The 23,947-nt window shown below is 43.2% G+C and overlaps 2 protein-coding genes across 5 annotated transcripts in view; one reads left to right on the top strand and one right to left on the bottom strand.

Annotated features, from left to right (window-relative positions):
- Positions 1–5,998, top strand: part of MTHFD2 (methylenetetrahydrofolate dehydrogenase (NADP+ dependent) 2, methenyltetrahydrofolate cyclohydrolase) — a 52,155-nt gene extending 46,157 nt beyond the window's left edge. The window contains exons 5-9 of one of the 2 annotated variants that reach the window (XM_059891248.1): positions 174–326; positions 740–847; positions 1,971–2,063; positions 2,452–2,577; positions 4,010–5,998. In XM_059891248.1, coding sequence (XP_059747231.1) covers positions 174–326; positions 740–847; positions 1,971–2,063; positions 2,452–2,577; positions 4,010–4,173 — 644 coding nt within the window. In that variant the 3' untranslated portion in view covers positions 4,174–5,998. 2 annotated transcript variants of the gene reach the window in all.
- Positions 5,921–23,947, bottom strand: part of SLC4A5 (solute carrier family 4 member 5) — a 138,108-nt gene continuing 120,081 nt past the window's right edge. For all 3 annotated transcript variants that reach the window (XM_015473386.3, XM_059891714.1, XM_059891715.1), the window contains 5 exons: positions 16,183–16,251; positions 15,565–15,738; positions 14,232–14,384; positions 9,773–9,840; positions 5,921–7,842 (listed from right to left, as the gene is read on the bottom strand). In XM_015473386.3, coding sequence (XP_015328872.1) covers positions 7,677–7,842; positions 9,773–9,840; positions 14,232–14,384; positions 15,565–15,738; positions 16,183–16,251 — 630 coding nt within the window. In that variant the 3' untranslated portion in view covers positions 5,921–7,676. The remainder of the gene's footprint in view (positions 7,843–9,772; positions 9,841–14,231; positions 14,385–15,564; positions 15,739–16,182; positions 16,252–23,947) is intronic.

The raw sequence follows: 23,947 nt of genomic DNA, 5'->3' as shown, positions 1-23,947 counted from the left end.
AGAGGACACTGGTTTGGTCTTGGCATTTGGCTTTGCTTGCTGTGTGTTCCCAACGCACAGATGAATAAGTTGTGGGGTGAGTTATAGAAGGGGAATGGGTTTCGAGTACGCTGGAGTCAAGCAGTGCTGACTATGCAACAGTGACTTGACCACTGCTCTGATTTCTTTTTCAGAGCACATCGATGAGAGAAAGGTCTGCAATGCTGTTTCTCCAGACAAAGATGTCGATGGCTTTCATGTAATTAATGTAGGGCGAATGTGTTTGGACCAGTGTTCCATGTTACCAGCTACTCCATGGGGTGTGTGGGAAATAATTAAGCGAACTGGTAGGTATCTCCATCTCAGTATTATCAAAACATACTTACGAAATGGTAAAAATTCCTACAGAACAAACAGTGGAAACCCCCCTTAGATCATCTAGTCCTACTCCCCAGAGCCTAACTCCCTTAGCAATTGCCTGCAACTGTTTTTGCTGCTTCATCCAGAAAACTCTGAAGGAAACTTAAGCTTTGATAGTGGTGATGGTGCACATTCGTATAACACTTTGCAGCTCGTGTTTCCTTTCAGCTTTCACTGTGTGTAGCAAGTGATGGTTCAGTTGACGGATGAGTCAATAAGCTGATAATTTCCTTCATTATCACAATTAGAGTTACATCCTAAGGTGTCAGTCTTCCTTTTTCTTAGGTGCTCTAAGATAATCTGGCACTGTGTGAAACGCAAATATATTCATTTTTCATAGGCATTCCAACCCTAGGGAAGAATGTGGTTGTGGCCGGAAGGTCAAAAAATGTTGGAATGCCCATTGCAATGTTGCTGCACACAGATGGGGCACATGAACGGCCCGGAGGTAAGAATATTGCTCTCGGGAGGGTGTCCTCCTCTCCCTTGTGAGAGAGACTACCCTGTGGATGCTTGGAGGTGTTTGTTAAGCTTTATTTGTCTCTGTTATAGTTTTGTTAATAGGTACTTTGGGAGTAATCTTTGTGGAAGAAGATGTACTCAGTGTTACTTGAGAGTTAATTTATATTCACTAGTATGGCACCCCACTCCAGTACTCTTGCCTGGAAACGCCCATGGACGGAGGAGCCTGGTAGGCTGCAGTCCATGGGGTCGCTAAGAGTCAGGCACGACTGAGCGACTTCACTTTCACTTTTCGCTTTCATGCATTGGAGAAGGAAATGGCAAGCCACTCCAGTATTCTTGCCTGGAGAATCCCAGGGATGGGGGAACCTGGTGGGCTGCTGTCTATGGGGTCGCACAGAGTTGGACACGACTGAAGCAACTTAGCAGCAGCAGCAGCAGCAGCAGTATGGAACTAGTTCAGAAGTAGATATGTCTCAGAAATTTGAGTTTTGAGTGGAAGCATGGTTATAGACAATTAGAATTTTCAGTTATGGCTTTGATAGTTGGAGTTAAGAAGTATAACTTATTCAAAATTAGTATCCTCATCTGTGCCATTTGATAGGAAAAAAATATCTTAGACCATTGCAAAGGATTGAATTCATATGACTGTAATGTGTCATCATTATGTCAAATTCTGTTAATTTGAGAAAAACTCTCAAATCAAAGTTATATGATTATCATAATATGACCATACATGATTATATCAGAGATAAAATATATCAGAACTAAATATTTCCACATATCTTTCAGCACACTTTTAAGAAAAATCCTTGAGTAATTCTAGTGACATTTTGTTTAGAAAGACTGTTAAAAAGGATAAGGAATAAATCTAATGATATATGACTCCAAAGGGTAGAGCTAGGACCAACAGGTAAAAGTTACAAGAAATTGAGTATTAGTTGTTGTTGTTATTTTTTAATGACAATTGGCTTCCCAGAAAGTATGGTGTAAGATTTGTCAATTATTTTTTCAGAGGTCTTGAATTTCTGGCATGGCTTGCCTAACTGAGATCTAATCCATTCCTAGCTTTGATTCAGAAATCAAGACATCTGTTTTTTAACTCATAGGCGATGCCACTGTCACAATATCTCATCGATACACTCCTAAGGAGGAGCTAAAGAAACATACAGCTCTTGCAGATATTGTGATCTCCGCTGCAGGTAAGAGCACCAGGGAGGGGGTGGAAGTACCTTGCTCAGAGAAGGAAGATGGACCTCTTATTTCGAATTTGCCTGCTGCCCTGTCGTTTTATTCTGTATTCCCCTAGGTTTGACCATAATGTCAAAGCTGCTTACAAAGATGAGAGTTGTGGTTGGAATACTGATTTCTGGCTTTCTATTATATATTTGATGGATAAATGTTATTTCTACAGCCTCAAAATATTTCTGTTCACTATATGAAGTTTAATTGTTTCCCTGGTTAATAGTTTTTATCAGTTTTTATAAAACAAGCTAATTCATTCTTGCAGGTATCTTGAAATTGATAAGAATCCTACAGGTGGGATATTCTTTTCAGTACTAAATTGATCATTCCGATCTCCTTTTTTAGGTATTCCAAATCTGATCACAGCAGATATGATCAAGGAAGGAGCAGCTGTCATTGATGTGGGAATAAATAGAATTCAAGATCCCATAACTGCTAAACCCAAGTTGGTTGGAGATGTGGATTTTGAAGGTAACTTTTTAAAATATAAAAATCAATAAATACTACTTTTATTGAACAATTAGGGCAGACTATTTACTTTTTCTTTAACTTTTATACTTATATTACCTTGGTTATTACCATTTATTATCATTTTTACCATTATTATCATTATTACCATTTATTATCATGCTTTCCATGATAATTAAGAGAAATCTTTTAAAAAATTATAGTCATTCTAGAATTTAGGTGTTTGTATCATCAAATTATGGAGAACAAATATAAAGTTTTCAGGAAATTTCTTTCTTCTCTTTAGGGTTATTCTATAATGAAAACAAGACTTTTAATGAGTCTGAAAATTTAATGAAGTGATTTTTCTAAACCATTGAGTTTCCTAAAAAGTATTACAGACTTCTCATTTTCATACTGAGAGAAGAGATCTCAGACTTGCAATATTAAAAGTCCAGGAAAAAGCCATATTACTAAAATTTTGGAATTCCCTGATAGATTTCTCCTTTCAGTTCTGAATTTATCTGAATTTTATGCTGATAATTCTATTTCTAGCTTTCTATTTCTTCTCAAGCAGTCAGACCCAAGCCTAGGTATCTAAGTGATTTTTCCCTTTAGATTGGATTAAAAAAATTCTTTTTACTTTCCAGAAAATTACTTTGCTTGGTGCTTTGGGCAAACAGTATAGTTAAATAAATAGAATAAAATTAAGAAAATATTGTAAGCAGGTTTTAATTGAAGTAATCCTTATTATTATTATAGTTACACTTCTATACAGTTAGCTACTGAGATGTTTCTTTTTAAATTGATTTAATATGGAGGAAAAGTATGGCTGGTTATTTAAGTATATTCATTGAATAACTCTGCTTATTATATGCATGTTATTTTATTATTGGTTTTTTTTTTTTTTTTTTGGCCACACTGCACAGCATGTGGGATCTTTGTTCCCTGTGAGTGCTCAGTTGCTCAGTCATGTCTGACTCTTTGCAACCTCATAAACGATAGCCCACCAGTCTCCTCTCTCCATGGGATTTTCCTGGCAGGAACACCAGAGTGGGTTGCTGTTTCATCCTCCAGGGGATCTTCTGACCCAGAGATTGAACTCAAGTCTCCTGTGTTGCCTGCATTGCAGGCAGATTCTTTACCACTGAGCCACCGGGGAAGCCCTTAGTTCCCTGACCAGGTATCAAACCTGTACCCCCTGCAGTGGAAGCTCAGAGTCCCAACAACTGGATCCCCTGGGAAATCCCTAAATGTGTGTTACTTTGTTAATATGTTCAAAAGCCCTTGTTCTTGGGTATTGTAGAAGTGATATTTTTTTTTAATGAGTTTGAGGTTTATTGAGATGCTTATGTATATTATTGCTTTTTCTTTGACTGCTTCTTCCATGATATGTTAAAGTACATAGAGTTCCTTTGCCATAATTAAAGAGTTTGCCTGTCTTATCTCTGTGTAGGAGTCAAGAAGAAAGCAGGTTACATCACTCCAGTCCCTGGGGGTGTTGGTCCCATGACTGTGGCAATGCTGATGAAGAATACCATTATTGCTGCAAAAAAAGTGCTGAGGCTCGAAGAGCAGGAAGTACTGAAGTCTAAGGAACTTGGAGTAGCAAGTAATTGACTATTGTGTCTTCTGTGTCATGAACAGCACTCCAAGCCAGTTCAAGAGGAAAACCAGGTCTATAGACATGCAATATTTTTTCTTTACTTACGTGGCTTTAAACAATGCTTTGTATTTATTGTAAGCTTAAATGAGTGTGTGTTTGCACACGTAGCTCTGCAGTAACCTACCAGGGAGCATGCCACTGTCATGCTGGGTCATGTGATCCAACCAAGAGAAACATTACCCTAGAGATTCACAGGGAGGACCCTGTCCCCCTGAGAATGGCTGCTTAACTGTGTCAGGCCTCTTCAGTTGAAATTTGTCTTCTTTAGAAAGGCAGCTGTGCTCACCATTACACCACCAATGTGCCCAAGCTTGGCTTTTCTATGATTGCATTTCCCAAGTGCTATTCCAATGATGAGTTGATACTCACTTTTAGGTTCCAAGCCTTTTGAGTTCAACTGGTCAAACCAAAGGAAAAATGTTGCTAGAGAAAATTAGGGAAAAGTTAAAGAAGAAAGAAATGATGGTAATTGAGTAGGAAAAAATTTACCCTAATTTATTATATGTGTTGATGATAAAGAAGGAAAACTGCATGTTGATAGTCTCCCTATCATTTTGTGACTCAGTCATTGGGAAGATGTCTGGGGTTTTCCCATTTGCTATTAGCCCTTGTTTTATGTTCCTTACCGCTTGGGGTCTCCCCATTTTACTTTTCTAGGATTGAAAGGCTTATTTTATAAATTATTCATGTGTGTTGTCATATTTGACTTTTCCTATATCCTGAAACTTCACTGTCAAATTTTTATACTGTTAGAGGTGTCTGTATGGTTTCTTTAGTGTATCTTGAAACCTATTTTTGGAAAACATAACTTGGGCTTGATAATCATTAGGGCAGCTATATATAAGTATGCAACTTACTTTTCCACCAAAGAACTGTCAACAGCTGGCAGCTTTTCTCTGCTGCACCTGTTGGCTTTCCTTGATCAATTTTTGATAGTGAGAGTTAATACTGAATTTAATCAGACTTTATTAAGGGACTTTTTGCATCATTTTGATTTTTTAAATAAAACACTTCTGACTTGATATGGAAAGAGTTTCTGAAATACTTCATCTTTCTGCTACTATCCTCCTGTGGCCTAATTTTTCTCATTGGATGTAATCAATTTAAATATTCCTATATTTGGTAACATCCAATCCTTTGACTTTAACAAATTGGTTTAAAGAGCTGTGGAGAAACCAGCCTAGTCCTTTTAATTGTACATCCCAAGCCAGAAGTTTCATCTGTAAGCTTCATTTCAGTGGTTAGTCTTGTTCTGAGTATTTTAAACCATATGTTCAATTTACACGGGACTTCTTGATGTGTTTTGCCAAATCTCCCCCTCCTCCACATAATATGTATAAATTTTTTTCCTGTGTGTGTATGTGTTTAAAACATTAGATTGCACAGATCGGAAGGTATTTGCTGTGGCAGGCATGTTTGCGGCTCGGATGGGTCCTGTGTCTTCTGCTCGAGGGCTGAGTAGTTGGCTTTCATAAAGCAGGAGCAGCTCCCGCTCCAGGCAGCTTGAGGCAGCGAGAGGAAGGAGAACAATGCAGAGCCGCCCTTCTCCCCTGCTTGTTCCTTTGCTGCCTTTATGCTTTTGATAGTTTTCTGGAGAGGAAGAGGGGTAATAGTTCTAGAAATGTTTTTGTAAATGAGGTATAGTTCCTGTCTGTACATCATACCTGCTGACTCACCTAAATTATTAGACGTGGAGCAAGATGAGCAAATGGGATTAAGTTTTATTGAATTGTAGTTACAAGTGGAAAAAAGTATGACCTGTATGAAGAAGTAACAATATGTCAACCTGTTAAAAGCTATTAAAATTAAAATGTTCCTGTGTATGTGTACAAAATGCAAATAACATACAAGGTAAAAATTACAGTGATCAATTTACAACAAAAAAAATCAACATTTTAGCTTTCCAGCTTGTTTGATTAATCAAGCACATTTAATCCTGAATCCATACCATTTCTACAACACAGCTTGGACAAAGTGCTATTGGAAATCAGCCAGGTTTTAAAACTGCAATGTTAAGAGTAGATTGTTAGCTCTCCCAGAATTGGTATAGATGAAGACAAAGAATTTATACTTAAACTCAGGCAATGGTTCTGGATGAGTGAGCAGCTCAGTAATTCTGTTGCTTTCAGTAGAAGTGGTGGAGGTTTAGCGTTTTACCTCGTGGCAGTATCCCTAGAAGGGACTTCTGATATTTAATTTCATAAACACCGAGAGCTTTCTGTGGACCAGGCACTGTACTGGCTCTGGGGATCAGAGGCAATTAGCTGTCCCCATACTCAAGTTGGTTAATGAGTCCAGTGTCATGTGTACCTTTAAAAAATGAAAGGAATGAAGAAAGAGCACCTGCATTTGTCATCTTGAGTAAGTCTGGTAAGTAACTAATTTACACAAGATTCAAATCCATAGCTGTTTTGGAGAAGGTAAATGTCAGATGCACTGTGGCTGTCAGGCACACACAGGTGGTGAATAAACATGGTTGGTGCTTGTTCAATGTGAATTGAAGATAAAAAGACTGATCTTAAGCAAGGTCTGTGATTAATGGGTTTTAGTCTACCCAGTTTGTTTCCAATTATTCCTTAAAGTACTAGTGTGACTAGTATTACAGAGTTATAATCTTCCAAAATTTCACATTGGCCTTGCCTAACATACAGTGTTCATGTGAATGCTAGTTGGACTTTGGGAATCAGGCCATTGAAAACTTGCAGGAAAGAGCTACCCAAATGCATCAAGAAATGTGATTCTGTACTTGAAAAACCAGTGATACTAATTTAAAGGATCATTTGGTTGATTTGCCACGTGATTTGAGATTTCACTTAACTGTTTTTAAAACATCCACTCAAATGTGTTGGTTCTTTCACAGCCAGACTTTCAGAACTAGCTGTCAAACTGGGAAAGCCCCAGTCACACTTCTGTGCTGGAACAAGGCCCAGAATGCAGATGGTTCAAACTCTTCATAGAAAACTGCATGGGATGGAGAGATAAGAAGACCTTTTTAGCATTTCTTAATTTGCAAAACAAAATTTCCAACCTTGGTCTATTGAAGTACAAGTATTTTAACAGTTCTTTTAAGACCATCTAGATAATTTAAAATCTAAGCATTAAAAAAAATTTTAACTGGTATTTGTTTTAAATAAAAACTGACTAGTGCCCCTTTATCTTATCTACAGTTTTGAGAGGCAAGCATTTTTTTCATCTCAAAAGAAATGTTATCATTTCTATGCTGGATTGCATTTTAAAATAACGTGTACCAGTAAGCTTTAGTTATTTTCATAACTACAAAGGGAAGGAAAGGGCTTTGCATGACAGATCTCCAGTTTTCATCGATCAGGCAGAATGACTCTCTCTGCTTGATAAATATAGGAACAGGCTTTGAAAAGTGAAGGGTTTTGGCCCAGACCCTCACGGTGAAGACTAAGCCAGGCCCTCACTGTGCCCCGTCCAGGGGAAGCTCTTCCTCCTAGAGGGTGGTCTCGCCGTCAGCCTCTCTCCCGTATCTGTCCATGTCTGTGAAGTCACACTCTGGCTCCATCTCTATCTTCACCTGTGGCACCATGAAGACTGGGCTCTGTGAGTAGTTGAAGGCAGGTGAGGCTGGACAGGAGATTTTGAAGTGCAGGGTGATGCTGAATGAGAAAGAGAGGAGGGAAGAATGATTTTTCTAGGGTATGGTGTTTTTAAATGCTATCTCCCAGAACAGGGTTCTAGGGCAAACAGTTCTGTCTTTGCTGTTGATCTCTTAACACATCACAGGAACTAGCAGTATCCTATCTGCTTGGCCTTCAGCTGTCACAGTTGCTGCTCTTGCCCTACTTCAACCTATTTTCCACATGGTTGCCAGAGGGAACTTCTGGATCATGAACCTGACTGGTCCCCCATTGTTCAAAGGAGAGAATTCATGCTCCTTAGCCTGGCAAGACAAGAACCTTCTCTGCTCGAACTTCTGCTTGCAGTTTGCCCTGTTCTTAGCCCTGTGTCTGCAGTATTTCAGGCCTCTTCTCGGCACCTGCAGTGCCTTTTCTCTCTTTTTTCCTTTTCTATGCACACCCGGTGGACTCCTATTTATCGTTCCTATTTATTCTCTGGGTAAGGTTGATCCCTCCCTGAGATTCCTGTCCCTTCTTTTGCGTGTTCTCCGTTGTTCTTGGCACAGGGTGGTGTATATCTTTGTTCATATGTCTGTCTTTCTCTAGTCCCAGGGATTAACCACCACGCCTGGTAGATAGTGGATGCTAATCTGCTAAACTAGATCCTGTTGCTGAGTTTCTTTTCTTCACTGAAATGGAATCCTGCTATTAGTCATCTTTGCTTCCATCTACTTTCATAGATTCAGTAAAATACCAGTGTAGTTGAGGTACCATTACTGTTGATGAAATATTCCGCATTTTTGACCTTGTCCTATGCTTTGTGTCCTTTAACAGGGTTTTGGAGGTATTCTATCCTGATCCAAATTCTCTCTCCATTAACTGAAATTGGAGCAATTGGAGATTCAATTTTGTATAGGCTACTTTAAAATGAAAATAAATCAAGATAGACAGAGTGCTTTTCTCCTAACACATTTATTTATTAAGATCAGTGGCATGAGGAGCCCAGGAGCCCTGGCTCGGGAAGTGGGATGAGATGGCAGGCACATATGTCATTTGGACTTGACACTCCTGGGTTATGGTGGCCTTGGGCCTAACGCTTGTACTGGTGATAAATCTCGTCCGGGCAATGTGATAACAGGTTTGACTTATAACTCAGAAGATCCCTTAGGTGATCTACACTCTCTTGTACACGTGTCTTACAATCTTCTGGGTGTGTGCCATCTATATCTGGAGTCGGACAGCCCATGCTTTTCCCGTTAGATGTAGCACAGTGACTCCGGTCCAGTTTAGGGTGCACCGTGGGAGTACGACTGCCCTCACCACCTTCCACAGTGATGACTGAGGCAGACTCTATTGACTCTGAATTCCTTGTTTCTATTTTTGATCCCTTTCCTTGTTTTCAGTCATCAAGTAGTCCCACCTTTTTTGAGGGTGGCTTCTCATTAAAAACAGCAAGGAATCACATTGTTGGCATGGGAGTTGCTGGAAACTGGGCCTTGAATTCTTTCTTGACTATTTTTATCTCCACTCGATCATTGATATTTAGTTTTCCCTGATACCTTTTCTCACCTTTGCTAATTAACCATGCTGTTGTTTTATTCCACAGAGCATTAAAGTGCTTGGTGTTTTGATTCTTAAAGTTCACGTATCCCAGCTTTCAGTAATATATACTTAAATCATGTCTAGTTTCTATTGTCTTTTTTTCAGTATTTACTTTCAATTTTCATTCTACTTCATATTTTATAATAATTTCCTTTACCAAACACGAATACCCTCGTGTGTAGTCATCACATTACGTCAGTAAGAGGACAGACTTGTTATTTGATACTTCATCAGGTCTGCGCCTTTGTGTCCTGAGGTGGAGCAGCAGAGGCCTTTTACTGAGACACTGACTTGAGAAATCCTAGGCATTCAAGCCATTGCTTATTCTCTTATCTAACACCCAAAGAGACTGTCTCATGGCTATTACCTTCGGTCAAGTTCTGAATCACTGAAGGAAGAATCAGAGTGAGTAACTCCAACTGGAAGATCTTTGTCCTGGCAGGAAAATTAAAGTGTCAGATGTGGAGCAGGTTTGAGAACTATTCTGGAGAATACTCTTTCTCCAGTGCTTCCCTCACCCATTTCCTCTCCTTTCTGTTCTCTAACCCCGTGGCCAGTGCTACACCAGATGATACAGGGACCCCGGAGGTGGGTGGCTTCCGCTTCAGTTATTCCTTCACCCAGAGGTAGGTGGGAGGCATGGCAGGGGCCAGGGGAAAATGAGGAAGGGAGATGGATGTATACAAGAGGAAAGGAGAAGGAGAGTGGGAAATTCACAAGGAAGAAGTACCTCTGTGGGAGAATATAAGGGGAAGCCCCTTTGCTGGAAGGCCCTTGTGGGGGCTGGCAGGATGCCTAAAATGGGAAAGTGCCAAGCCCTTAGGGGCACCAGGGTCAGGACTCATGTTGGGATCTTTCAGACTACGCCCAGGATAGACTGTGTTGTCTTGATGACAGGACTGTCCACCGATAGGAAGCTGAGGCTGGGAGTGGGTAAAGACAGCAAAAAAAATCCCCCAGGGTCTTCATAAACCACATCTGGTCCTTTTGGGGCAGGTTCCCTTCCAACATGTGGAAGGTGTTTGTCACTCATTCAGAACCTCGGGGAGCAAGCCCTAGGACCTTGACTAATTCATAATCCTAGTGTGATGCTACTTGCTCTCCTAGAGGAGCAGCTCAGCTGGGATTTGAGCTCTCAGTCATTTCAACAATCATAGGCAACATGCGAGGCTCAACAGGCCATGTTTGGATTAGTGCATCTGAAACAGTGCAAGAGGGGGCAGGTGGTGCCATGGGCAACTGGGGGCACAAGGGGTAAGGAAGGAAAGAGGGGGTTTGCCCACACTAAAGTGAAGACCACTGAAATCTATACACTCTGATTTGGGGCTTCCATATGGTTGGAGTCCCAATTCTTATAGCCCAGTTCTTTTTGAATTCTGCCTAGCACAGGAGTCCTAAGACCAACAGATCTGAGTTAAAAGTGAAAATTCCTTGAGGAAGAGGTAGAGGATTAGTAGTAAGTAGGAAGGGAGAGACACAATGTGTTTTATTTACTGTTAATGCAGAACACACAGAAGAGCTGTACAAAAAAGAGCTTCACAACCCAGATAATCACCATGGTGTGATCACTCACCTGGAGCCAGACATCCTGGAAGGTGAAGTCAAGTGGGCCTTAGGAAGCATCACTACGAACAAAGCTAGTGGAGGTGATGGAATTCCAGTTGAGCTATTTCAAATCCTGAAAGATGATGCTGTGAAAGTGCTGCACTCAATATGCCAGCAAATTTGGAAAACTCAGCAGTGGCCACAGGACTGGAAAAGGTCAGTTTTCATTCCAATCCCAAAGAAAGGCAATGCCAAAGAATGCTCAAACTACCGCACAATTGCACTATCTCACACGCTAGTAAAGTAATGCTCAAAATTCTCCAAGCCAGGCTTCAGCAATATGTGAACCGTGAACTTCCAGATGTTCAAGCTGGTTTTACAAAAGGCAGAGGAACCAGAGATCAAATTGCCAACATCCTCTGGATCATCAAAAAAGCAAGAGAGTTCCAGAAAAACATCTATTTCTGCTTTATTGATTGTGCCAAAGCCTTTGACTGTGTGGCTCACAATAAACTGTGGAAAATTCTTCAAGAGATGGGAATACCAGACCACCTGACCTGCCTCTTGAGAAACCTGTATGCAGGTCAGGAAACAACAGTTAGAACTGGACATGGAACAACAGACTGGTTCCAAACAGGAAAAGGAGTACGTCAAGGCTGTATATTGTCACCCTGCTTATTTAACTTATATGCAGAGTACATCATGAGAAACGCTGGGCTGGAAGAAGCACAAACTGGAATCAAGATTGCCAGGAGAAACATCAATAACCTCAGATATGCAGATGACACCACCCTTATGGCAGTAAGTGAAGAGGAACTAAAAAGCCTCTTGATGAAAGTGAAAGAGGAGAGTGAAAAAGTTGGCTTAAAGCTCAACATTCAGAAAACGAAGATCATGGCATCTGGTCCCATCACTTCATGGGAAATAGATGGGGAAACAGTGGAAACAGTGTCAGACTTTATTTTTGGGGGCTCCAAAATCACTGCAGATGGTGATTGCAGCCATGAAATTAAAAGACGCTTACTCCTTGGAAGGAAAGTTATGATCGACCTAGATAGCACATTAAAAAGCAGAGATATTACTTTGCCAACAAATGTTCATCTAGTCAAGGCTATGGTTTTTCCAGTGGTCATGTATGGATGTGAGAGTTGGACTGTGAAGAAAGCTGAGTGCTGAAGAATTGATGCTTTTTAACTGTTGCCTGGACTGCAAGGAGATCCAACCAGTCCATCCTAAAGGAGACCAGTACTGGATGGTCATTGGAAGGACTGATGCTGAGGCTGAAACTCCAATACTTTGGCCACTTCATGCGACGAGTTGACTCACTGGAAAAGACTCTGATGCTGGGAGGGATTGGGGGCAGGAGGAGAAGGGGACGACAGAGGATGAGATGGCTGGATGGCATCACCAACTCGCTGTGCATGAGTCTGAGTGAACTCTGGGAGTTGGTGATGGACAGGGAGGTCTGGCGTGCTGCGATTAATGGGGTCGCAAAGAGTTGGACACGACTGAGTGACTGTCTGAACTGAACTGAACTGAATGCAGTGGATACTGTTTTGGGGATCTGATTGGACACTTTCCATGGGAATCTTTATAACTGAGGGAGGAGGGAACTGGGGCTGGAGAGCAACAGTGGGAAGAGCTGATAAACACCACCAGTACAACAGTGTTGGCTTTCTTGCCAGGATGGAAAACACATGCATCCGCAGTGTGCAAATCACCATCCTCTTCACACCCAGACAGGTGGTGGGTACTGCAAATACCCTGGGGCCCACTGAGGACACTGGAGAGGACACTACTCTTGCAGGAATGTTACTCATTAGAACTGTTTCAACTGTCATGATAACAGTCATTTGGGAGTGAACCTCACACCAATTGTGAAGATGTGTGTAAAATGAATTTATGTAAATTGGATCCCAGTTTTCCTTTGCATATATAAAGGAAGCTTTTTTCCCTCCCCTGAAATAGTTCCTGGCATGTGGTAGGCACTCAAATATTTATTGAATGAATCAATGAAAGAATATTTGTCTTTAAAAGGCACTTAGACTCTCGGCTTCTTTGTTTGCAGAACCTAACTTTCAAATCATCTAACTCATTCACAAAGGGGAGTTCCTTGGTGGCCTAGTGGTTAGGATTCTGAGCTTTCACTGCTGTGACCCGGGTTCAATTCCCTGGTCGGGGAGCCGAGGCCCTGTAAGCTGTGCAGCACAGCCCTTTGGAGGGGGGCGGGAAATCAATGAAAAACATGTGGACAGGGATTGTGGGCCTCTTACCTTCCTGGAAGAGGACAGTAATCAAGGACCAGGGGAGTTTGGGCCTATCACTATCATCAGAAGGCGGTTTGATTGTCATTAGTCAGTCAGCAAGGGCTTGCCTGTGAGCAACTTTGATCTGCAAAAGGCAAGATTGCTAGAATAGTTGATGGTGGAGGCAGGGATATGGGTTTGGGTCAGACTGGGAAGGATGGGAGCCAGACATGGTTATTAGGAATGGCATGGGCAGCTCAGTATATGGGAAATGATCAGATCCAAAGTGGGGAATGGTTTTCTTATTCCCTCCTAGACATGACCATTTTGGGTGAATCACTTCCATTTTGGGGACAGTTTCATCATTTGTAATGAAAACTTGAAGTAGACAATCTTATCCACAAATATTTTGTAATTTACTATAAATTCGGGACTGGCTTCTTGTCTGTTGACTCCCTGTTTTAGGGTGAGATGGGGAGGAACATGGGAGAAGGGAGGGGCTGATGGGGCAACTGAGAGGTCCCAGACATTTGGGGAATTGGTCACTCTTTCAGTGAGGACCTGTGCCTCTTCCCCCACCTCCCTCCCCAGGACCCTAGGGACAGCTCCAAGCAAGACTCGGCCCCAATCTTCCCACTTGTCCAGGAATCCAGTCTACTAGTGAGTCCCCATTAGCACCCTCCCCGCCAGGCCTGCTCTGTCCTTTGGAGGTCAGTTGTCATAACCTTGATGATGGAGCCGAGGCTTCTGCACTGTCCCCTCTGGGGCCTATACTGCTGTTACAATGAGCCCAGGGGCCCACAGAAATTGGAGACAGTGGGCCTGGCCAACCTTTTCCCTGGGTGAGGGGGCTCATACATTCTGGCCTACGATAATGGTATTCACAGAAACAGACGTGATCTCAGCACATCAGACCAAGGCTGGGCCCGGGCAGTGCCCCCTGGATACCTGAGAAGCCACCCCTCCCTGGCCATGGCAGAGGTGGAGGGAGGGTCTTGATCCCTCCCGTCAGCTGAGGCCTCCCATCCTCCCCACCTCCTCGTCACTGTCTTCATGGGCCCCTTTCCTTCTCTTCTTCTTATCTGCCTCCTTTTTCTCCTTCTCTGGGAGGATGTTGTCAATCCAGGCCAGGTCATGCTGGGAAAAGATGAGGTCCAGAAGCCTTCGAACAATGATGAGACCCAGGATCTGTGGTGAGAGTTCAGAGAAAACCATGGGTTCAAGGCCCCAAACTCCAGCATTTTTTTTTCCCCTCCCTCAGTCAGTTCAGGGACTTTTGCTGGTATCTTTGGAACCTTCTCAACACTTCTCCAGTTCAGGGGTGATTCAGCACGCAGCATCACCCCTGAACTCCCCACTGTTGGAGAGGATCCATTTCACATTCCCTGGAGTTGTGGTTTTCAACCTTGGATGCAGATTTATGCTTACTTGTAAACTTACTACAAACACCAATGCCTGGGTTTTTCTGAGGTTCTGTCTTAATCAATCTGTGGGTGAGGCCCACATGTACTTTTATAAAGTTCCCAAGTGACTCTTATGAGCAGCCAGGGTCAAGAAGCACTGACTCAGAGCCCTCAGGATATTTCCGATCTACTCTGTGTCCTCAATTTGGCCCCTAATCCAGCCCTGCAGGCTTTGGGGCCCACCCAGGGCTTCCCCAAAGCATTAGCCCATAGTAACCCCCTCTATTTCCCAGGCCCCGGCAGGGGCAGAGCCCACTGCTCCCCACGGGGACAGATACATGTTGTGGGCTTTTCTTCTTTTCACTTTTAATTTTGGGATAATTTAAAACTTACCCACAATTTCAAGAATAGCCAAAGAATTCTCACATACTTTCCCCAGCCTCTCCAAACAATGACATGTTAATGACATTAAAATTTGAAGTTCTAAATCTCTGATTCTAGCTCTCCCTATCCCATCCCCCCATTCATTTTTCAAATTCAATGTTATTGAAAGGTATATACTTAGCATAGATCTACTTCTGCACTTGGTTTGAATTTTGGCAGTGGGGCACTCAGTCTCCTTGTTGAATTTGCCCAGCTCCATCACACCACAGAGAAGGGGAGTTTGGGTGGCTTTTGCATTCTCACTGAGCCGCCCTGACCTGAGCTGGGTGGAGGCAGGCGTGTGGATTGTCACTACAGTATCCACCCACCACACACAACCTGTGCCCCCTCTAAGCCTCTCCATTCCACCATCAACCCCCTAGCTCCATCTGGCCTGGAGTCACAACCCGAATCTTGATCTGTGCCTGCCTTTGTGACCCCAAGAGAGGCCATTGTGGAGGAGACTAGGGTGGGTCTCCCTGTGGACACCTTCCCTGGCTGAACCTGCAGAACAAGGAGGGAGAAGCCTGTGCCCATCTTACCATGACTGGGAAGATGATGGCGGCCATTGTGGACTTGAGGATCCAGAGCACAGCCAAGCAGAGTATCTGCACCAGGGTGAAGAGGTGGATCCGGCGCAGCGGCACGTGCCGCAGGAAGGCATGGTCTGGCTGGTGCTTGGCGGGCATCAGGAAGAGTTTGCAGCGATCCCAGAACTGGTGAGGACAGTGTGAGTCTCAGCCAGGCCTTGGAGACCCTGCTGGCCCTGCTGGGGGCTTGGATCTGGTAGAATGGGTGCCACAGCAGGGTCTCATTGAGGGGAGCCCCTAGTCAGGTCTCGAGGATGCAAAGGAGGGGGAATGGAGGTCTAGGAGGAGGTATAATGAGATTTTATGGCGGGGTGCTGAGCTCTTGGGGAGGGGTAAAGCCCTGGTTCAGGCCCCAGTAAACACTCCACTTTCAAGGAAAATGCAACTTGAAAGCAACACAAGCTATCTGGTATATCATGGTAAATAGCAAAATGTTTTCTTCTGTACAGCTTGCCTTAGCAGAGAGTGGTAGTGAAATGCTCATAGGAATCAGCGTGATCTGGGTTTTGAGTTCTGAACCTCAGTTTCTTCATCTGTAAACTGAGGACCTAAGGACCTAAGGGTCCTTACCTGGATGCCATTCAGGGAGGCCACACCCATGTAGAGGAAGACTCCATACAGCACTGGCAAAGGGATGTACTGAAACGAGAGGGGAGGCAGAGCTCTGGACTGGGCCACGACCACAGCAGGCTGCTGGCCACTCTGTTCAGGATGGCAGTGTCTGCCAAGTCACGGAGGCAGCCTGGTCAGCCTCGGCTTTCCCCAGGTGTTGAAAGAGTTGGAATTTTGGAGGAATGAAGCATCTGTGACCACATCTGGAGCAAGAGTGTCCGTGGGGGAGGAGATGGTCTCTGGGGCTCTGCTGCCCCTTTTCTAACCCAGTGAACAGCTGCTCTCCCAGCCTCCCCCCTCCCCGCCCCCAACTTTATGCCCTACAGAAGCAGTGTAGTCCGGCTGAAGATTAACTTGGAACATGGCAAATATCTACAGACTGCTCATTCGTGCCAGCCCCTTCCCACCTCCAGCCCCAGCTAAGGGCCCCCCTAAACTGCACTGCTCAGCTTGCAGGGGGCTGGTGACCCTTGATGAGCTTACCTACTAGTGGGGAGTACCTGCTGAGGAACAAAACTCATGCAACACATACAATCAGGTAAAAAAGAAGCAGAACAGTGTATGAAGTGACCGCCAATGGGCGACAACCAAGTGCTGATGGTCTCGTGGGTAGCTATCCTTCCCATCATGCTCTTGGGTAGTTCGCTTTTCCAAACACGGGATCTTATCACTCATACTGGTCTACAGCGGGCACGAGACTCTTTAGAAGATTTCTAAGGTACGTCTCCACTGCGTAAGCTGTGTCTTTCCTTCTTTTCTCCTTCCCTTTACCTGCACGAGGCTGGTTCGCTCCCTCCCAGGGCTGCTGTGCTGAACACTCGCAAGAACACAAAGTACTATATCCAACTTTTAGAAGTCCATTTAAGAATGCTGGCAAATCCAAACAAATCAACAACCTCTCATTTAAAATAAACTAGGCTATTCTTGCCTGGAGAATCCCAGGGACGGGGGAGCCTGGTGGGCTGCTGTCTATGGGGTCACACAGAGTCGGACACGACTGAAGTGACTTAGCAGTAGTAGCAGCAGGCTATTTTTTAAACACAAAGCATGATTTGGACTCACTCTACGACATTTGAACTTAAAGGAAACATGGGTCCATGACATCATTCCATTGGTATATGAGGAGGTTTTTGCCTTATTATTAAATAAGGCAAAAATTTCAACTCATCAACAGACAATTGGTTTAATAAATGTGGTGGGTATCTTTGTGTATATCTACAGATAAGTATACATCATACATACATACAATGAAATATTATCCTATTACATAGCAATAAAAAATGAAATATTGCCATTTGCACAACATGGATGGACCTAGAGAATATCCATACTAAGTCAGACAAAGACAAATACTATATGACACCACTTACACGTGGAATCTAAAAAATAATACAGATGAATCTGTATAAAACAGAAACAGGCTCACGGACGAAGAAAAGAAATGTACGGTTACCAGAGGGGAAAGGGAGAGGGAGGAATAAATTAGAGTATGGAATTAACAGATACACACTACTGTATATACAACGTTTAAACAACAAGGATCTACAGTACAACACAGGGAACAAGAGTCAATACTTTGTAATAACTTATAATGGAAAATAGTCTGACAAAAAAATCTGGCCTAATCATCCTCAATGGAGAAGGCAATGGCACCCCACTCCAGTACTCTTGCCTGGAAAATCCCATGGATGGAGGAGCCTGGTGGGCTGCAGTCCATGGGGTCGCTAAGAGTCGGGCACGACTGAGTGACTTTACTTTCACTTTTCACTTTCATGCATTGGAGAAGGAAATGGCAACCCACTCCAGTGTTCTTGCCTGGAGAATCCCAGGGACGGGGGAGCCTGGTGGGCTGCTGTCTATGGGGTTGCACAGAGTCGGACATGACTGAAGCGACTTAGCAGACTTAGCAGAATCAGCCTCAAAGTGTGGGAGCAATTAAGAGAGAAATGAAATCTTAAATAAAAGATTAAGCTATAATCTGTAACAACACAAATCTTTTAAAATTTAATTTATTTTGGCTGCACTGGGTCCTAGTCGCTGCGTGTGGTTGAGGACAGTGGGGCTACTCTGGTTGCAGTCTGCAGGCTTCTCACGGCAGCAGCTTCTCTTGTACAGCACATTTTCTTTTCTTTTCTTTTTTGTACAGCACATTTTCAATAGTTGTGGCCCTTGGGCTTAGTTGCCCCACAGCTTGTGGAATCTTCCTGGGACCGGGGATCGAACTCATGTCCCCTGTATTGGCAGGGAGATTCTTAACCACTGGACCACCAGGGAAGTCTGACACATTTAATATGGCTTGAAACTTCTGTTTTGCTCTAACGAGGGTGAAAACCACATCAAACAGAAGAACTGGACTGTCTTAGTTTGCAGTTATCAGTGACTGATTATCATCACCTCATTATTAAGCCTAGGGAATTGTCTCCGGTCTTGTCATTTGTGTATTAAACAGCAAAGACATCACTTTGCTGAGAAAGGTCCATATAGTCAAACTTATGGTTTCTTCCAGTAGTCATGTACAGATGTGAGAGCTGGACCATAAATAAGGCTGAGCACCAAAGAACTGATGCTTTTGAATGTGGTGCTGGAGAAGACTCTTGACAGCCTGTTGGACTGTAAGGAGATCCAACCAGTCAATCCTAAGGGAAATCAATCCTGAATATTCATTGGAAGGACTGATGCTGAAGCTGAAGCTCCAATGCTTTGGCCACCTGATGCGAAGAATCGACTCATTAGAAAAGACCCTGATGCTGGGAAAGATTGAAGGCAAAAAGAGAAGAGGTTGGCAAAGAATGAGATGGTAAGATAGCATCACTGACTCAGTGGACACGAAATTGAGCGACTCTAGGAGATAGTGAAGGACAGGGAAGCCTGGTGTTCTGCAGTCCATGGGATTGCAAAGAGTCAAACACCACTTAGCAACTGAACAACATCTTGTCATTTGCAGGCTGAAAGAGCTTTCTCAGAAAATCCGAAAGGTCTGTGACATTACACTCTGACCAGTGATGGGGTTGTAATCTAGAATTCTAGATTAACTGATGCAAATCTTTCTTGGATATCCAGGGAGGAGCTTTTCTCAAATATTAATGACAGAGTAAAGCGGCAAAAAGGTGCCTCTAGTGTCAGCTTTATACCACTTGCTAAAGCGAAGAACAAGGATCAGGGTCCTACAAACATAAGACCTTCCTATATAATTTGAGTTTGAGACCGTGAGAACAATATGGGGACAAAAGGGGAAGCTTCTGATACGATCAGGAGTTCCTCTGAGGCAGTAGGCAGAAATTCACAATCCTGACAAGCTGTGGCGAGTTGCTAACAAAAAGTAAAACAAGAAAAACCCTTTGGGGCTTGGAATGAACTGAGAATCTGCAAAACTGAGTCTGTAAGACATTTATGCTGCCCAGCAGATACACAGTCACTTCATCCCCCAGTGCCTTTGTTTGGCAAGATAACCAAATATTTGCAAATTGGTGATGGAAGGACTGAAGATTATCACTGATCCTCTAGTAAACATCACTGTATCTAACGTCAGTCTAACCGTTCATTGGTTCAGAGAGATGGGTAGGAGGTGGTTTTGTTCCTTGCTGCTCAAAGTGTGATCTTTGGACCAGCATGATTTGGTACCATTGGTGAGTTTGTTAAAAATGCAGAATTTGGGGCCCCCCACACAGCTACTGAGTCAGTATCTTCATTTAACAAAATTTCCAGATGAATTTTAATACACATGAAAGTTTGAGAAGTCCTAGAACAGAACTCTACTGGGGGAATTGGTACAGAAATAGGTGAAGTTAATAAATGATATACAAACAAAAATAACAATAAAAACACTAACATCTAGGATATAACTTACACCCTCAAAATCTGCAGCATCTTCTCTGTTGGCTACATAGATAAAAACTAAAATTTTCAACTAAAGCATGCTGCTGCTGCTGCTGCTGCTGCTGCTAAGTCGCTTCAGTCGTGTCTGACTCTGTGCAACCCCAGAGATGGCAGCCCAGCAGGCTCCCCCGTCCCTGGGATTCTCCAGGCAAGAACACTGGAGTGGGTTGCCATTTCCTTCTCCAATGCATGAAAGAAAAGGGAAAGTGAAGTCGCTCAATCATGTCTGACTCAACGATCCCATGGACTGCAGCCTACCAGGCTCCTCCGTCCATGGGATTTTCCAGGCAAGAGTACTGGAGTGGGGTGCCATTGCCTTCTCTGCAACTAAAGCATGGCCTTGGGTAAATAGTTCTCTAGTGTGAGTTCTCAATGAGTCTAGTACTTGCCTATGTTGATAGAACTAGGAAAATTTAGAGTTGCAAAAACTTAAACAAGCTTCATGGAATATTTTCTTGATTGGAAATAAATTCTGGGATTCTATCCAGTAACTCAAATCTGTTTTAAAGTTGTATTTTTCTTGAACTGGCTATACCAAATATCTCTACCTAAAAGCAATGTCGCGTTTAGCACTGGTGTCAACCAGTGGCTTCCCTGGTGGCTTGTGGGTAAAGAATCCACCTGCATCGCAAGAGATGTGGGTTCGATCCCTGCGTCAGGAAGATGCCCTGGAGAAGGAAATGGCAACCCACACTCCAGTATTCTTGCCCGGGAAGTCCCATGGACAGGGGAGCCTGGGAGGCTACAGTCCTTGGGATCACAAGAGTTGGACACAACTTAGCGACTAAACAACAGCAACAAACTAATGATAATGCTTCAATCATCGAACAATTTTGAAATCCTTGATATATACCTTGATATAATTACATCAGAAATCTTAAATCTTATGGTAAGACTTTAGATGTCTTTCCTGTTATAAAATGTGTCAAAAAGACTAAATAAAATGATTATATATATATATTTCCACTCATTGTAAAAGAGTGGCAGCCAGATTTTTCAAATCCTTTTGTGATGGAATGCAACAACAGTATCAGAGCATTTGGAGCTATAATAAACCCCATAAAAACTTTGTCATGACAGCTAACGCCATAATGAACATTTCCCCCTAGATGGCACCTCACCCTGTTTACAGAGCTTGTTTTTCTCTTCTTTTTGCTGCACTGCCTGGCTTGTGAGATCAGCTCTCCAACCGGGGATCGAACCCAGGCCACAGCAATGAAAGTGCAAGTCCTAACCACTGGACTGCCAGGGAATTTTCTCATTCCGCCCCCCACAGGGCTGAAATTTTATTAAAATTTTTTTTATTGCAAGATGTTTGCTTTACAATATTGTGCCGGCTTCTGCCATATATCAACATGAATCAGCCACAGATATACATACGTCCCCTCCGCCTTGAGCCTCCCTCCCATCTCCCACCCCATCCCACCCCTCTAGGCTGGCACACAGCACTGGGTTGAGCTCCCTGAGTCACACAGCAAATCCCCACTGGCTCTCTATTCCATACGTGGTGATGTCTGTTTCCACGCGACCCTCTCCATTCACCCCGCCCGCTCCCTCCCCCACACAGGCTCAGCAGTGCCATCTTTCTCGATTCCATGCACACGCGTCAATATACAACGTTTGTCTTTCTCTTTCTGACTTCACTCTGTACGATAGGCTCTAGGTTCATCCACCTTATTAAGACTGACAAATGCATTCTTTTTTTTTTAAAGCTGAGTAATATACGTTGTGTATATGTACCACAAACAATAAATGCTGGAGAGGATGTGGAGAAAAGGGAATCCTCTTGCACTGTTGGTGGGAATATAAACTGATAACAACCACTATGGAGAACACTATGGAGATTCCTTAAAAAACTAGGAAAAGAACTACCATATGACCCAGCAATCCCGCTACTGGGCATGGACCCTGAGGAAACCATAACTGAAAGAGAAGCGTGCGCCCCAGTGTTTGCTGCAGCAACACTGCAAGAGCGAGGACGTGGAAGCAGCCTGGATGTCCACTGACACATGAATGGATGTGGAAATTGCGGTGTATATATATACACGCACACACAATGGAATGTCCCTCATTTTAAAAATATCTATTTGTTTATTTGTGCTGGGTCTTAGTTGCGGCATGTGTGGGATCTAGTTTCCTGACCAAGGATTGAATCTGGGCCCCCTGCCCTGGGAGCCCCAGAGTCTTACCCACTGGACCACCGGGATAGTCCCCTCATTTGTTTTTATAAGATGCATAAATTAATAAATACAGTACACAAGCTTTTTGTGTGGAAAATTGCAGCAGAAAGGAGTTTCCATTGCTGCTTACAATAGGAAACTGTATTTTACCAAAGAACGAGCAATGAGGCTACACATCGCTTAAAATATGATCATCAGATGCTTGGGCAATAGCATATCTTATGCACAGAACTATTTTCATCCCAATTACTTTAAGTATATTCCCTGGGCATGCTGTTGATATTTATGTTAAGATAGACAAAATTAGTGAAAAAACAAAAATTTACTAAAATTAGGGCTTGCCTGGTGGCTCAGATGGTAAAGAATCCGCCTGCATGTGGGAGACTTGGGTTCGATCCCTGGGTTGGGAAGATCCCCTGGAGGAGGGCATGGCAGCCCACTCCAGTATTCTTGCCTGGAGAATCCAATGGGCAGAGAAGCCTGGTGGGCTATAGTCTGTGGGGTCACAAAGAGTCAGACACGACTGAGCGACTAAGCACAGCCCACGGCAAACGTGAGTTCAAAACCCTAGAAGAGTGATACTCATAATGTGTCCATGAGATAACTGATAAAATGCAAATGGAACAAAAGGAGGGAAATGAGTGGGGTTTTCTAATTGCTTTATGTTCCATTCAAATACAAGAGCTTGTGAGAAATGACTAAATAAATAACTGAACAATCACCAGCTGGGGCACAGTAGTCACTCTCTCACAGGGAGGCAGACACTGCATCTGCAGTGTTCGTAGGAACTCTTGGCTCCTAAAGTGCCTGTTGGAGCTTTTTTAACACACACACTCAGCTGTTGGACAGTATTGGGATTGACAGGCACAATGGTTCTTTGGAAGCCCCTCCATAAAAGCAAATATTCCCTGATCATTTAAAATATTCTTTTAAATTAACAAAACATCCCTCTCTCCCCCATTGTATGTAATCTGTTTCCTGCAAAATGGAAACATCCCTTAAAAAAATTATTCAATACTGTTTGGTTGTGTTCAGCACCAATTCTCAAGCCAGAAATTTTTCCCATCATAAATCAATTAACATCATGGTTCATTAGTCTTGTTTTTTTTTTTTCACAAGCTCACCCCTGAATGAGCCATTCTGGGAGATATATGCTCCAAATATATTCCTTATCGTTATCACCTCTTCCAGCTGATCTAATGGGACTATTTGAAGCTATAGTAGGAGGAAAAAGTCACTTATGTGCCCAAGACATGCAAGACAGAGGAGCAGAACACAGGCCCCAAGAGCAGTGACAGAAGCCTCCCCTGTAAGTTTAAACTTCAGAAAACATGTGAACGAGGAGGCCAACAACCGCAAAATGGAAAAAGCCAACTTAAGAAGCTACTGATTTAAGCAAGGATGGAATTTGGCAAGGGTGGAAATGTCCTCCAGAAAGGTGAGGGTGGACCCTGGGAGGGGTAAGAAAGAGCAATGAGGATGGCCTGGTGCTGACAGTAAAAGTGAAGTGGCTCAGTCGTGTCTGACTCTTGCGACCCCATGGATTGGGGCCTACCGGGCTCCTGTGTCCATGGAATTTTCCAGGCAAGAGTACTGGAGTGAGGTGCCATTGCCTTCTCTAGGGGATCTTCCTGACCTAGGGATTGAACCCAGGTCTCCCACATTGT

This window comes from Bos taurus, chromosome 11 (assembly GCF_002263795.3).
Source record: "Bos taurus isolate L1 Dominette 01449 registration number 42190680 breed Hereford chromosome 11, ARS-UCD2.0, whole genome shotgun sequence".
Lineage (NCBI taxonomy): Eukaryota > Metazoa > Chordata > Mammalia > Artiodactyla > Bovidae > Bos > Bos taurus.
Note: the sequence above shows the minus strand (reverse complement) of the source record. Positions and strands in the feature narration are given on the sequence as shown.